The 12,471-nt window shown below is 31.0% G+C and overlaps 1 protein-coding gene across 1 annotated transcript in view; it reads left to right on the top strand.

Moving 5' to 3' along the window:
* LOC108911600 (serine proteinase stubble) overlaps positions 1-6,365 on the top strand; it is an 89,597-nt gene extending 83,232 nt beyond the window's left edge. The window contains exon 6 of the mRNA XM_023454617.1: positions 5,200-6,365. Coding sequence (XP_023310385.1) covers positions 5,200-5,516 — 317 coding nt within the window. The 3' untranslated portion in view covers positions 5,517-6,365. The remainder of the gene's footprint in view (positions 1-5,199) is intronic.
* Positions 6,366-12,471: the final 6,106 nt, after the last annotated feature.

Raw genomic sequence — 12,471 nt, 5'->3', positions numbered from 1 at the left:
AATGAGTGTTTCCGCTATAAAGGACTCTCAGTTGACCGTTTTAATAAAATATTGTTATTTCGTGCAAGGAAATGCATAAATAACATAAAACACTTAAAGTTGTGTTGTGTTGGACTGAATATCAATACGTGCATTTACAGGCAATGTAAGAGCATTGACACATAGCATTCCCATAACTGATGTAGGTATTTTACAACTACTTCGAAAGTTTAACCAAATTTAAAGAATCATCAGTTAAAAAACTTATTTGCCAAAGAAAAGACAACGAATAAAACTCAATAAATGCAAAAAATCAAGCAGATCTTGAACAACAAAAATTTTGCACTCTGATCAACAATTTTAATAACACTACACGCTTGTATCTACTAAGAAAATTAATGGCTTTCGAATTTATTATTATTATTTTTCAAAATGTTAAATAAGTACCAAAATTGTATGAATACTAGTGTAGCGACAAAAATACAAAATTAAATAAAAGTGATCATCGCATTGGTGTCAAAATAAACATATATTTTCTTACGAAAACACCGGTATACAGTTTGATGATAACGGAGATATGGCCAAGGAATTTTGCCATGTCGATATTTGATTATTCTTACTCAAGCCATAAGCTTTTGTTATAGTATTTCCTAAGTCAGGTGAACATGTATAAAAACGCGTAGCAATAAAATTTAATAAGTTTCATAGGCGTCCCTAAAAAAGTTTTCTGCTAAAGGTAGAAAATTATAATTTGTATATAATGTGTAGAAAATTTCTATTATATATTCATTTGGCCAACATATTTTAATAATTTATGTCCTCAAACAATTTTGTTATATTGATGGTAAATTTCGTTTTTTCCGTTTTAGAAGGTCTCTAAAATGGTTGTAATAATATTAGTAAACAAAATATATATTAATAGAAGGTGCCTATAATAAATTAAAGTTACTTGAATCACACCAAATTCCGCAGTGCTGCACTGTGCATTTGTTGACAACTGAATTTATAGCCAGGTCGCCCAGTGCGGCTGTGTTTGTGCCGCGTTTGCCCACGCGCTCATTCTTCAACTGGGTGACCAGACCTGTATATGGGTACGGCTAAATAAATATGGGAACAAGTTTTTCAAATATTTCAATGCCGAGTTGCTGCGTATCGAGCGAACCTGATACATACTGCCAACCTCTCCGTTCTTCAATTGAGATCGGAAATACTATACCAACTTGGCTAATCAAGCTGTTGTTTTATTTGTGCGTGTGTAGCGGGCTTTCCTCAACTCCCTCACAGCTCACAAAAAACTATATGTTTGCGTTAATTTTGGACGATACATATTTCCAAAATGAAGTGTTTCCGGTCACACGTTTATCAGAAAATTTTTGTTAATTTTTGAAGTAAAATCAGTCATTAAAGCTCGATAATACAACTCACATACCTAGATCATGTATACGTATGAAATTTTTCGTAGACAAATAATATGTTTTTCTTAAAACTACTTGTTTCGTTTTATATTTTTTCTATTTCAGACGTACAGGGGGTAAAACTGTTGAACGCTAAATATATTAAACAACAATGCTAGTGCAGTATGTTTTTAAATTTTATTTTACTCCTTATACCTACATATACATAGAATGTATTTAAGTTCATCAGCACGATTTTATTTATCACACGTTCAAATTAAATTTCTTGTGAGCGCTCACACAGGGTGTACCGAATTTTAACTACGAAAATTAAGGAATTCATAAAGAAAATAAAAATAATGACATTCGAAAACGTAAAAAAGTTGTATCTCTAAATACCTTCTGAACAAATGAAGATGTTGAAATGAAATTATATGAGCACAATATATAAATGAAATGGTATTTACTGTGAAAAAAAAAATAAGTCTGAGCTAAATCAATAGCATATAAACAAATAATGCTGACTACATTTTCATGAAAAATTATACATCAATGAAAAGTAAATGTATTTTAGAAATTTTTGAAACTCAAATTTTGGCTTGAAGTTGAATTTTACTCATGTATTGTGCGCACAAAATTTCGTTTAAATGTCTTCATTCGTTCCCAAGATTTTTGGAAGTATAACTTTTAACAGAATAAATTCGTAAACAAATTTATGTAACAAAGTGTCATTAGGTACTTTTACTTTTTCTGAACGTTTCCTCAATTGTTCTGGATAACCCTAACCCTAACCTAACTCTAATTCCGTCCGATAACGTGACAAAAAACGCAAGGACCCATTTCATAATTGTACCAATATTATTATTTAAAAAGTACAAGTAACACATTTCAACACACTGACCAGAGACTTGGTTTTGGTTACAAAACTGCGGGATACTAGAGGCGAATTATTGGGGCTGTCCTAATTGGTTCGTGAGTGTTGTCCTCTCCTGATTCAAGCTATTCATAGCTATTGACATCCCCGTTGTTGAATTTGGCTGTCATTCTACCACTCGCAGCATTCGCGGAAAAATTAGAAACTGGCGTGAAATTTTGGGCTTACTGCGAGAGTCGCTGGTGGTCCCTCTGCCAACAGTGTCGAGCTCTCCAGATGTCAACTTCGGCTTGGGATGTTAATGGCATTCTCAGAGGTTGAATTGGAAACATTGGTCAAAACGAGGGTCAAAATTTTAATTTCCGTTCGGCATCTTCTGCTTGACAGCGATGGTCGTCTAGATACCCTCGAGTATCAAACTACTGTTGGCTAGATTTTTCACTCGTACGAGTTCTGCAAACGTGGCAACGTGGATCAGATTCGACAGATGGGTGAAATTCGAAATGGACGGCAGTACAAATACATCACAGTTTTAAAGGTTGAGATTAGAATTTAAACAGTTAAATCATTGCTCAGACCGGTTTGTTTAAAATTTTGAATTGTGTTGAGCGAGGTTTTGTATTTAAACAGTAGTTATAATGCTTGTATTTACATTTTAACTATGAATGGAGAAAATAGTGAAACTACAAAAATCAACGCTGTTTTATCAAAAATTAAACTAAACATATTTAGTTGATCACCTTCGGTTGCTAACTTTTTTTATTTTATTTTATTTTATTTTATTTTATTTTATTTTATTTTATTTTATTTTATTTTATTTTATTTTATTTTATTTTATTTTATTTTATTTTATACACCACCCAACAGAAAATTACATTTACAGGATGGGTAAAAACAGAAAAATACAATGCATGTAATAACTAAATAACATAATACAAAATAAAAGATGTATACTAATGTATACTAATATACTTAACATAAATCACCATGAATACAGGGTGTTCCTAAATAAGTGTCGCGACGGAAAACTGTAAATTCCTCTTGAAAAGATAAACATATATTTTTCCTCTTCCATTTTTCTGTCCGGGCTTTCATTTTCGAGATACACGGTGTCAAAATTTTTTTTCAGATTTTTGCCAATATCTTAGGAACCGTTTGAACTACAGGACTAAGCTTTTGTACATGCATTACCACTATTAATAGCTACTTGTAGCAAATGTTGTTAAATTTCGTTAAAATTGTTAATTATTACTACCTATCTTTTGAATCACAAAAGATTTTCGAAACGTTAGCAAAATGTTTGTTTTTCTTCATAAAAAGTAATGTTTTTAAAAAACGGTTGACTTTAGAGCAATTAACCAAGAGAACTCTTTTTGTGTAAAATTCATTTACGCTTCAGAATTTGCTGTCACATGTCAATTTATCCAGTGGCGTAAAAGTTAGGGGGATAAACCCTGACGATACCTTAAAATCTCCACCACTGGCACGTTCAATGAATTCGAGAAAAATGCGAAAGAGTAGCTATTAATAGTGGTAATGTGTGTACAAAAGCTCAGGCCTGTAGTTCAAACGGTTCCTAAGATATTGGCAAAAAATTAAAAAAAAAGAAAATTTTGACACCGTGTATCTCGAAAACGAAAACCCGGAGAGAGAAAATGGAAGAGGAAAAGAATGTTTCTTTTTTCAAGAGGAATTTACAGTCTTCCGTTGCGACACTTATTTAGGAACACCCTGTATAATGCATGTTCACTCAATGATTATTATTAGTTGACACGTTTGCAAATAGGTTCAAAGACTCTTGATGGATCTGGATTAAGAACGGAAATTGAAGTCCCGTTTCATCTAACAAAGTACTACAATATTCATATAGATGTCGCTACAGGAAATACGTTTATAGTAAAAATAGTACGATTATTTCATTCATTCAAATTCCGGCAAAACACACCTAAAAAAACGAGAAAATGCCAGGTGCACGCACACGTGCACGATAATGAGTTGTCCGGCCTATACGTCCATCCCACTCTCTTGCTATCTCATAATTGCATATGAAAAGAGAAGGGTAATAAAATAATAAAAACTCCAATTTGCGGCCGCCGGTTTTTTGTTCTGAAAATATTTCTATTTTCTATCTTCTACATATTATTATGTACATATTTACAAAAAAGGAGGATGGCAAGTGGTTGTACAAATTTATAATATTTGCAGCCAACTAAAAGTTTTATTTCATATTATTTTCTACATTTTATTACTTATATGGATTCGGACCAGAGTAGGTGCGAATGTACTGTCTTCATTTATACTTTTACAAATGTGATATGAAATTTTACTACTTTCTTCCATTGCTTTAAAAAGATATATTGGAATAAAAAAAGGGCTGTTTTCTACCATTTTTCGGTATAATTTAGGCAACCAGAAATGCATCAGTTTCCATCCTTAAGTCGGGAAGTATATACGGCATATTTAAGACAACACTTGTATAAGACAGAATATTAATCTTTTCAATTTTAATTCAAGTTAAAATTCATATTACAACTTTTAAAATCGAAAAGGTTATTATTCCAATGTTCTTCCAAACAAAAGTAAAACTGTACTAAATTGTTGTACAGGGGACATTGCCTCACGTTTGCCTGATTGATGTACGAGTAGAGGACTTATTTCTTACAATAACATCTCGAATTTATCAGATGACATAATCGTTCATGGTATTCGAAAACATACGCAGAATGAAAATGAATTGGCTCTCTATAATTTTCCTCTTCTTCGTATCAAACTCAAATTAATTAATAATTTGATAATATAGGTAATAATTAGAATTATAACGCAATACACGTAATTTTTGTAATTATGCTTTTACATGAAACAAAAATTTACAAATTACATACAAATTGCTAGAACAATAACAGTTTGCAATTTAATATCAAATAGGCACATAAACATCTATCGCTTTTACAGATGGCCCGCTCCCCAGCGTGCTGCAGGAGGTCTCCGTGCCCGTCATCAACAACACCGTGTGCGAGACCATGTATAAATCGGCGGGCTACATCGAGCACATCCCCCACATCTTCATCTGCGCGGGGTGGCGCCGTGGTGGCTTCGATTCCTGCGAGGGCGACTCCGGGGGACCGATGGTCATCCAGAGGGAGGACAGAAGGTTCCTGCTAGCAGGAGTCATTTCCTGGGGAATAGGGTGCGCGGAACCCAACCAGCCGGGGGTCTATACCAGGATCAGTGAGTTTAGGGACTGGATTAATCAGATATTGCAGTTCTAAGTTTGAGAATTTGGAATTTCGATCTGATAGAGAGAAGTTAGGAGAGGGAGGCTATTTTATTTTAGAATTAGAAACAGCATCTGTCAAAAAATGCGCATAACTCGATAACTGGTAGCAATAGCAAAGCGACTTTTATTTCAGGGCTAGAATGACTCACATTTTTGTGAAGCATCGGGAACTCTCCGTTTCAGGAAGAGGAGAATAAAAATAAGATTAAACAAAACAAATTGTAATCCATTTGCAACAGCTAGTATTTTTTCAGTTAATATTTTTGTCACAAATTTATAAAATGCTTCTATTACAAATACCAATGGAACAGGATGATCAGCAATATCATTTTTGTAAGAAATATACCCATTAAGTTCATATATACAAGACATTTCTTTGCAGATAGGGCGTAATTTAATGGAAAATTTCTGAGATCGAAATAGGGTGCCCGAGTCAAACATGCCTTGATCAAATATTGCTTCTATTCAATCTACAGGACATCAACATTAAAAAAGAAAATAGAACTCTGACAATATTTCTAAACGATTGCACCAATCAAGTTAAAACATTCAGTAGACATGTTTTTAGTAAGAGAATTTTAATGATAATAACAGTAAAATTCATGGTAATAATAATTTTTTGTTAATATCGCTATTTAGTAAGCAATAAGACAGAAAATCGTTTTTATCTCAAAAATGTATTCTTTTATTTTTGCTTTTAACAAATCTACTACTTTTTAAGTACTCAAATTGTAAGTATGTGAAGCATAAGAAAAGCTAAAATTAAATTTATACCACCAGTACTGTGTAGCAAACGTCATCTATTTTTGATAATTCTCTCTTAATTTGATTATGACATTTTCACTCAAGTGCATTGTTTTGCTGGAATTTCTGATTAATCTGTGTCACATTTATAATAAGACACTCTGTACGAAAGCATTAGATAGGTTGGTAGTTACAGATTACAAAAGAGCCAAAACAATAAATAACTAAACATTTTTTAATACGTTTTTAAGAATACTTTAATATAAAAAAATAATTTCCGTTTCAAGTCTCATAAAAAAAGAGCGGTCATTATATTTTGTAGCCCTTACATATTTAAAAAGTAAGTATATCAAAGGCATATTTCTTTCAAAATTGAATGTTATAGAAGTATAATAAAATATAAAAAATTTCGCAGTAACATTTTTATTATCCAAATAAAACGTTTTTTTCTTTGTTTCACTCGTTTTGCTTATTGTTACTGAAACAATATAACAAGATAATATCTAACCTTCTTCTAACTTCTAAGATTTGAAAATTTGTCACAAAACAAGTATTTCTTCAAAATAACAAATATTGTAAGTTCTTTTTGTAAAGAGTTACAAAAACCAAATATAACAAAGAAGTTACTGAATTGTAAATTTTAAAAACATTACAGGTTACTATACCTAGACCTCGCCCAAGTCATAGATCTCCCTTTAATTATAAACAACGAAGTGAACTTCCAAATATGTATTAAAAACATTTAAAATAAATTAGTGATCTGTGGTGATATGTAAACTATTCGAAAATATACGGTTTCAAAAACCCTAAACTCACTTGACATCGAATATAACGAAAGTGATATAATAATTTATTATAGAAGTTGACCATTGTATAAAAAAACTTATTATATTTTTTAGAACGTAAACCTAAATAATTTATTAATTTATGTACATTGGCAGGTAAAGTTAAAATATTTGAAAAATAATTCAACTTTTTCTGTCGATTTTGTAGGTAGCACTTTTGTACGAATGGTATTGTTATTTATATTATGTATATAGAAAGGTGCGTGTATTGTTTTGTACTTTGTATAAATAAACGTATTTATTATATTTATCAGTTTAATATATACGTTGCATCATTAAATAGGGTAAACTAATAATTTGTAATGGGCTTTACATACATTATACTTTACCTATACAGGATACATTGTGGGTATAATTAAAATACTTGGTCAAAATGACGGAATCTACATCAGAAAAATATTGTTCAAGTTCGACTAATAATTTCGAGAAAAATACACCAACATCCTGGTCTAACTAAAATAAATTTAATAAAAATGTTTATATTAGCATTTGGAAAGAAACCGGTCATAAGAAAAAATGAGGGACAGTAATTATAAATAATAATCGTAGGTAAAGGAATAATTTAATAAGTGCGGATAAGCTTCTGAGACATAAACATTTATGCAGTGAAGGGTTTATCTACTAATATCTACTAATGGATTTCAAACCAGGCAAATATAAGTTTGTTGAAAATAAAGCATCAATTTTTAATCATTTTAATCTGCTGTGTGGCAAATTGCGTTAAAGACATGCTGCATATAAAATGCTTTTAGACTATATCTTTGTACTTGAAATTCGAAAATAGACCAATAAACCACAGGGTAGTGTATCTAACCAATATCAAAATGGTCTAATTTTTAATCTTTTCACAAATATTACTGCTGTAAATGTTATGCTAAATATACAGGGTCTTTAAAGGGTCTGAACAACTCTCCACCAGATATAGTACGGATCTAAATAAGTCGGTTTAACTAGACTTGCCTTAATCCAAAAATTGATACGATGGGAGCTACATCAGGGTATCAAAGTTGAAAAAATAAATAACATTTTCTCTAATATCATGAATTTCGTGAAATTTCGTATCCGGGGTTTTTTTGGGATGAGAAATTCTAGTTTATCGACGATTTCGTTGTTATCTTCTAGAGGACGCCACAAACGATCATTACGACGCATTTAAACTACCAAATCTGTTTTGTGCCACGGTGTATTTCACTTTGGTCTGGAAAAATATTTTCCTCCAACTTTTCTGCTTAAAAAATGTATACCTTGCTATATCTAAAGCCAACCGTTGTGAACAAAAAGGCATTTACATTTTGTAAATGCATAAAAAATAATATTTAAAAGTTATTTCCAACTCCATTGAAAAACAATCTTTAAAAACAGGTCAATAACAATTAGTTATTTTTTACATTTTTAGATCGTTTGGATTGGTTACAATGTTTAGATTGTGTTTAGATTGTGTTTAGATTGTGTTAGATGGATGATTAGTTTTTAGAAAGTGTTTTTTACTATGTCAATTGTCAATTGTGATTGCAGTAAAATTATTAAATAAAGGAAAATGTTAGTAAACGAATGCTCATCCCAAAAAAAAACGAATACGAAATTTTACGAAATTCGCTCGAAGTAGTCGGAAGATATTAAAGAAAATGTTATTTATTTTTTCAACTTTGATACACTGTAGCTCCGCTATCAATTTTTGGACTGAGACAAGTACTTTGAGCATTACTATATCTGGTGGAGCGTCGTACAAACCCTTTAGAGACACCCTGTATATTTATAACCGTTTCATTAATTTTGAATAAAATTTAAAATATATACAGGGTGATTCACAACTCATCCAAAAAAAATTTGGGAATAGATGCGGCATGAGAAATGGAGTCAATTTCGTAAAAAAAAAATTTTGTAAAATCCTTATAGTTTCCGAGAAAAAAATTATTGAAGTTGTAGTACATTCAACCACTACATAGCTGGACAACTGTAGTCTCTAGCGTCATTCGCAATACGCGTGGGGAGCCACGTGGTCTTCGCGACTCCGAATACTGAAATCCGTCATTGCGATAGTGTTTATCTGTTATCTGTGATATTAACAACAGTTTTTTAGTAGTTATTGTCAAAAATGGTTTGCGTTTTTAGCAACTCAAAATTGATGGATATCGTTTTAAGTTATGGTGAAGCAAGACAACATTTGTATTATGGTGAAGCATTTGTGTTATGGTGAAGCAAGACATCATTTGTGTTAGTTCGTAGAAAGTGATTAAGATGGACCCAAATGTGTTTACACGTTAGTGGATAAAATTTTGAACAATTGTTGTTGTAACATCGGGTATGGCGTTCGCATTGTGCAAGGTCAGGTTTTACAGTGGACCAGTTTCCAGTGCCGTGCAGAAGTGTATTTTTTTGAATAAGTTCTGAATCACCCTATATAATAGATATCTCCATTCGTAAAAAAATGCACGTTAGATTGTTCTAAACTTCATTATTTAAGGCATCAAAATCAACGTAGATGATAAAGTTGGACGTGCTGAAACATTTTCTGCAATGTTTGATAGACACTGAAAAATTTCTCCATTATTATTGTTTTATATTTTTAGTTATTTGTAAACTTACAATTATATAAATGACCAACAAGACAGATGACTTCTTACACACTCACTCTCTCTTGGTGCAAATCCAATTTTTACTGAAAATATACATGCACATTTTTCTTTTTGTCAAAGAAGCACACAATCAATAATCATGGAAAGATAAAGTGAAAAACAATTTATTAAAAGTTCCCAGATACTAAATTATCTATCATATAGATGGATTTAACTGAATTAAAATTTATGCTTCCTTCACAGTAGAATAGAAATACGGAAGTTAAATGTTAAGTTTTGACTTAAGTTTTATGAACAAGTTTGTTTTCGGATATAATTTGATATAATTAATTATTCAAGGTGTTTAATTCTAACCGCTAATGTAAAAAGAAATATACAGGAGTGAGACGGAAACTTCTATAATTGTCATCAAGCTCTTCGTTTCAAAAAACAGAACGTTTCAATTTACTTTTTAAATCGATTTTTAATTAGTACCACATTTGTCTGAGATACAATGCATTAAAATATTCAAATTCTCCACAAAATGTATCATAACAATACTCGATTTTAAAATTCCGCCTTTCTCTTATAAAAAAATATAACAAAAATGAAAATAAAAATTTTCATCGACAAAAATTATTCAGAATGAAAATGATAGGTCATATTTCTCATCAGCACGTCTAGCAGTTAAATTTCCCAGATTGCTCTAAATTAATTTTGTATTTCTAACGATAATTGACAACCCTATGGTGAGGCTCGAAAAATGAGACCCGGTATGCAAACAACCATAAAAAATATTTGTGACAGACTATTGAAAACATATTAAAAAATCAGATTTGATAGTACCTACACCAGAATAATTTAAATAATTGTAGTTATACTAAAGATTTTTCTTTAGCAGATAATGAAAAAGTTATATATTTGAACCAAGAATATATAGAATATTAACATGATTATTAGTGCCTTGTGGACGTTATATTCTTTAAAAATGTTTATTGTGAACGAGAATAGAAAAACACTAACTCTATCTAATTAAAAACAGTTCTTCTTATCGGCCCTCTTAACACCTTAATTTTCGGTTAGTTTCTTATTTCTGTTAACGAAATGGGATATTTCATGGTTCAATGAAAAACCTGGTCAGTAAAATGCAGAATCACGATGTTATTATCATGTGAAACATTGAACAGTTTTTCTAAAACGTTTACTTATTCCTCACTTTCAACTCTTTTTGCATCTTTTTTGTAGACGCAGGAAACACTTCTACTAATCATTGTGTTCCTCTCCTGCGTATCCTGGGTACACTTTTACTTACTTTTTATGACTTGAAGAAAGGCCTAGTTTATGAAGTTAAACAGCATTCAGGAAAGTTCTAAAAATACTTAAACCACAGTAAAACGAAGAATTCAAATACAAAATAATTTCTCGTGCTTATCCTAGATGTCTGGCAATATAAAATCCAGGTTATGTTTTTTCGATACTTATATTTTATTATTAGTCGGATATTTATTTACCAATTAATTGAGCAGTTGGCCTACTATAGGTATCATACTCAAAAACAAGTAAGTGTATATATAGGTAGACGTTATGGATGTATAGATACTTTCTCTTTTCCTTTATTGATTTCATTGTTCAGAGGTAGTTTAGAAGCGTAAGTGCGTAACAAAGGTGCCGACAAATCACTCAGCCTGATGGATGTAGGTTCAGTAAAATATTTTAAATATCATATCAAATATCAAAATCTAGGGCGCCACTAGCAATAAAATGCAACCCTGCTAGGAGGTTCCCAGATTGATTTTTTTTTTACTTACTGCCGTAATTTAATTTTATATATGGACTCATCTTTTTAAACCTTTCTATAACAAAAAAATATAAATTTTCAAATAAGTTTTTTATATACAGGGTGTCTAAAAAATTGCGTTGAATCTCGAACGGCCCAGAGGCTCCTATATATTATTTCAGTTTATTGATTACAATATTTTTATGAAAAATCTTATATCGTAGTAATCATATGCTTTTTACAAAGGTATGTACCGGATGTTTCATAAAAATGACACAGGTGAAATTTGATTTTACTTATATTTTCACTTTCCCTATTTTTTTTAAATCTTTTCATGAAAAGTTATATAGTTACTAACCAAAGGGTTTCTTTGAAACTCCATATACTGCATGTTCTACATAACTGACCCAAGTCAAAATTATCGGTGTAGAGGCTACTGTATATTTCAGATATTTATTGTCGCAATATTTTTATGAAAAATGTTATATTGTAGAACTCAGAGACCTTTTGCAAATTTATATACTGAGTGTTTCATAAAAATGACACAGGCGGACTAAGATTTTTTTCTCATTTTACTACTTACCTAAATTTTGACACAGATGGACCACATTTTCTCTGATTCATTTTGTTATTTTTTCATGAAATCTTTTGAAGAAAAGTTGTATATTTACTGACCAGCCGCTTTTTAGAAAATCCATATATGTACTGGGTGTTCCATAAAATCGATCCACATCTGAACCGGGCAATTTTTTTCCTTTTCACTTTTAACTTTGTCTTTATTTACTAAAGTCTTAATTAATTAATTAATTAATGAAAAATTGTATACTTATTAACCAGTTGTCTCTTTGAATTTTTATACTGAGTGTTCCATAATACTGATGCAGATTAAATTTACGAATAGAACGAAACTTTCCTTAATGTTTTTTCCTTTTCTATGTTTTGTACTGAAGTCTGCAGTATTTTTATGAAAAACCTTATACCCGACGAAAACAGGCGTACCAGATTTTCCATTATTCATTTTGTAAA

The sequence above is a fragment of the Anoplophora glabripennis genome, unplaced genomic scaffold (assembly GCF_000390285.2).
Source record: "Anoplophora glabripennis isolate ALB-LARVAE unplaced genomic scaffold, Agla_2.0 scaffold364, whole genome shotgun sequence".
In the NCBI taxonomy this organism is placed as follows: Eukaryota; Metazoa; Arthropoda; class Insecta; order Coleoptera; family Cerambycidae; genus Anoplophora; species Anoplophora glabripennis.
The sequence above is the reverse complement of the archived record's forward strand: the minus strand, read 5'-3'. Positions and strand labels throughout refer to the sequence as shown.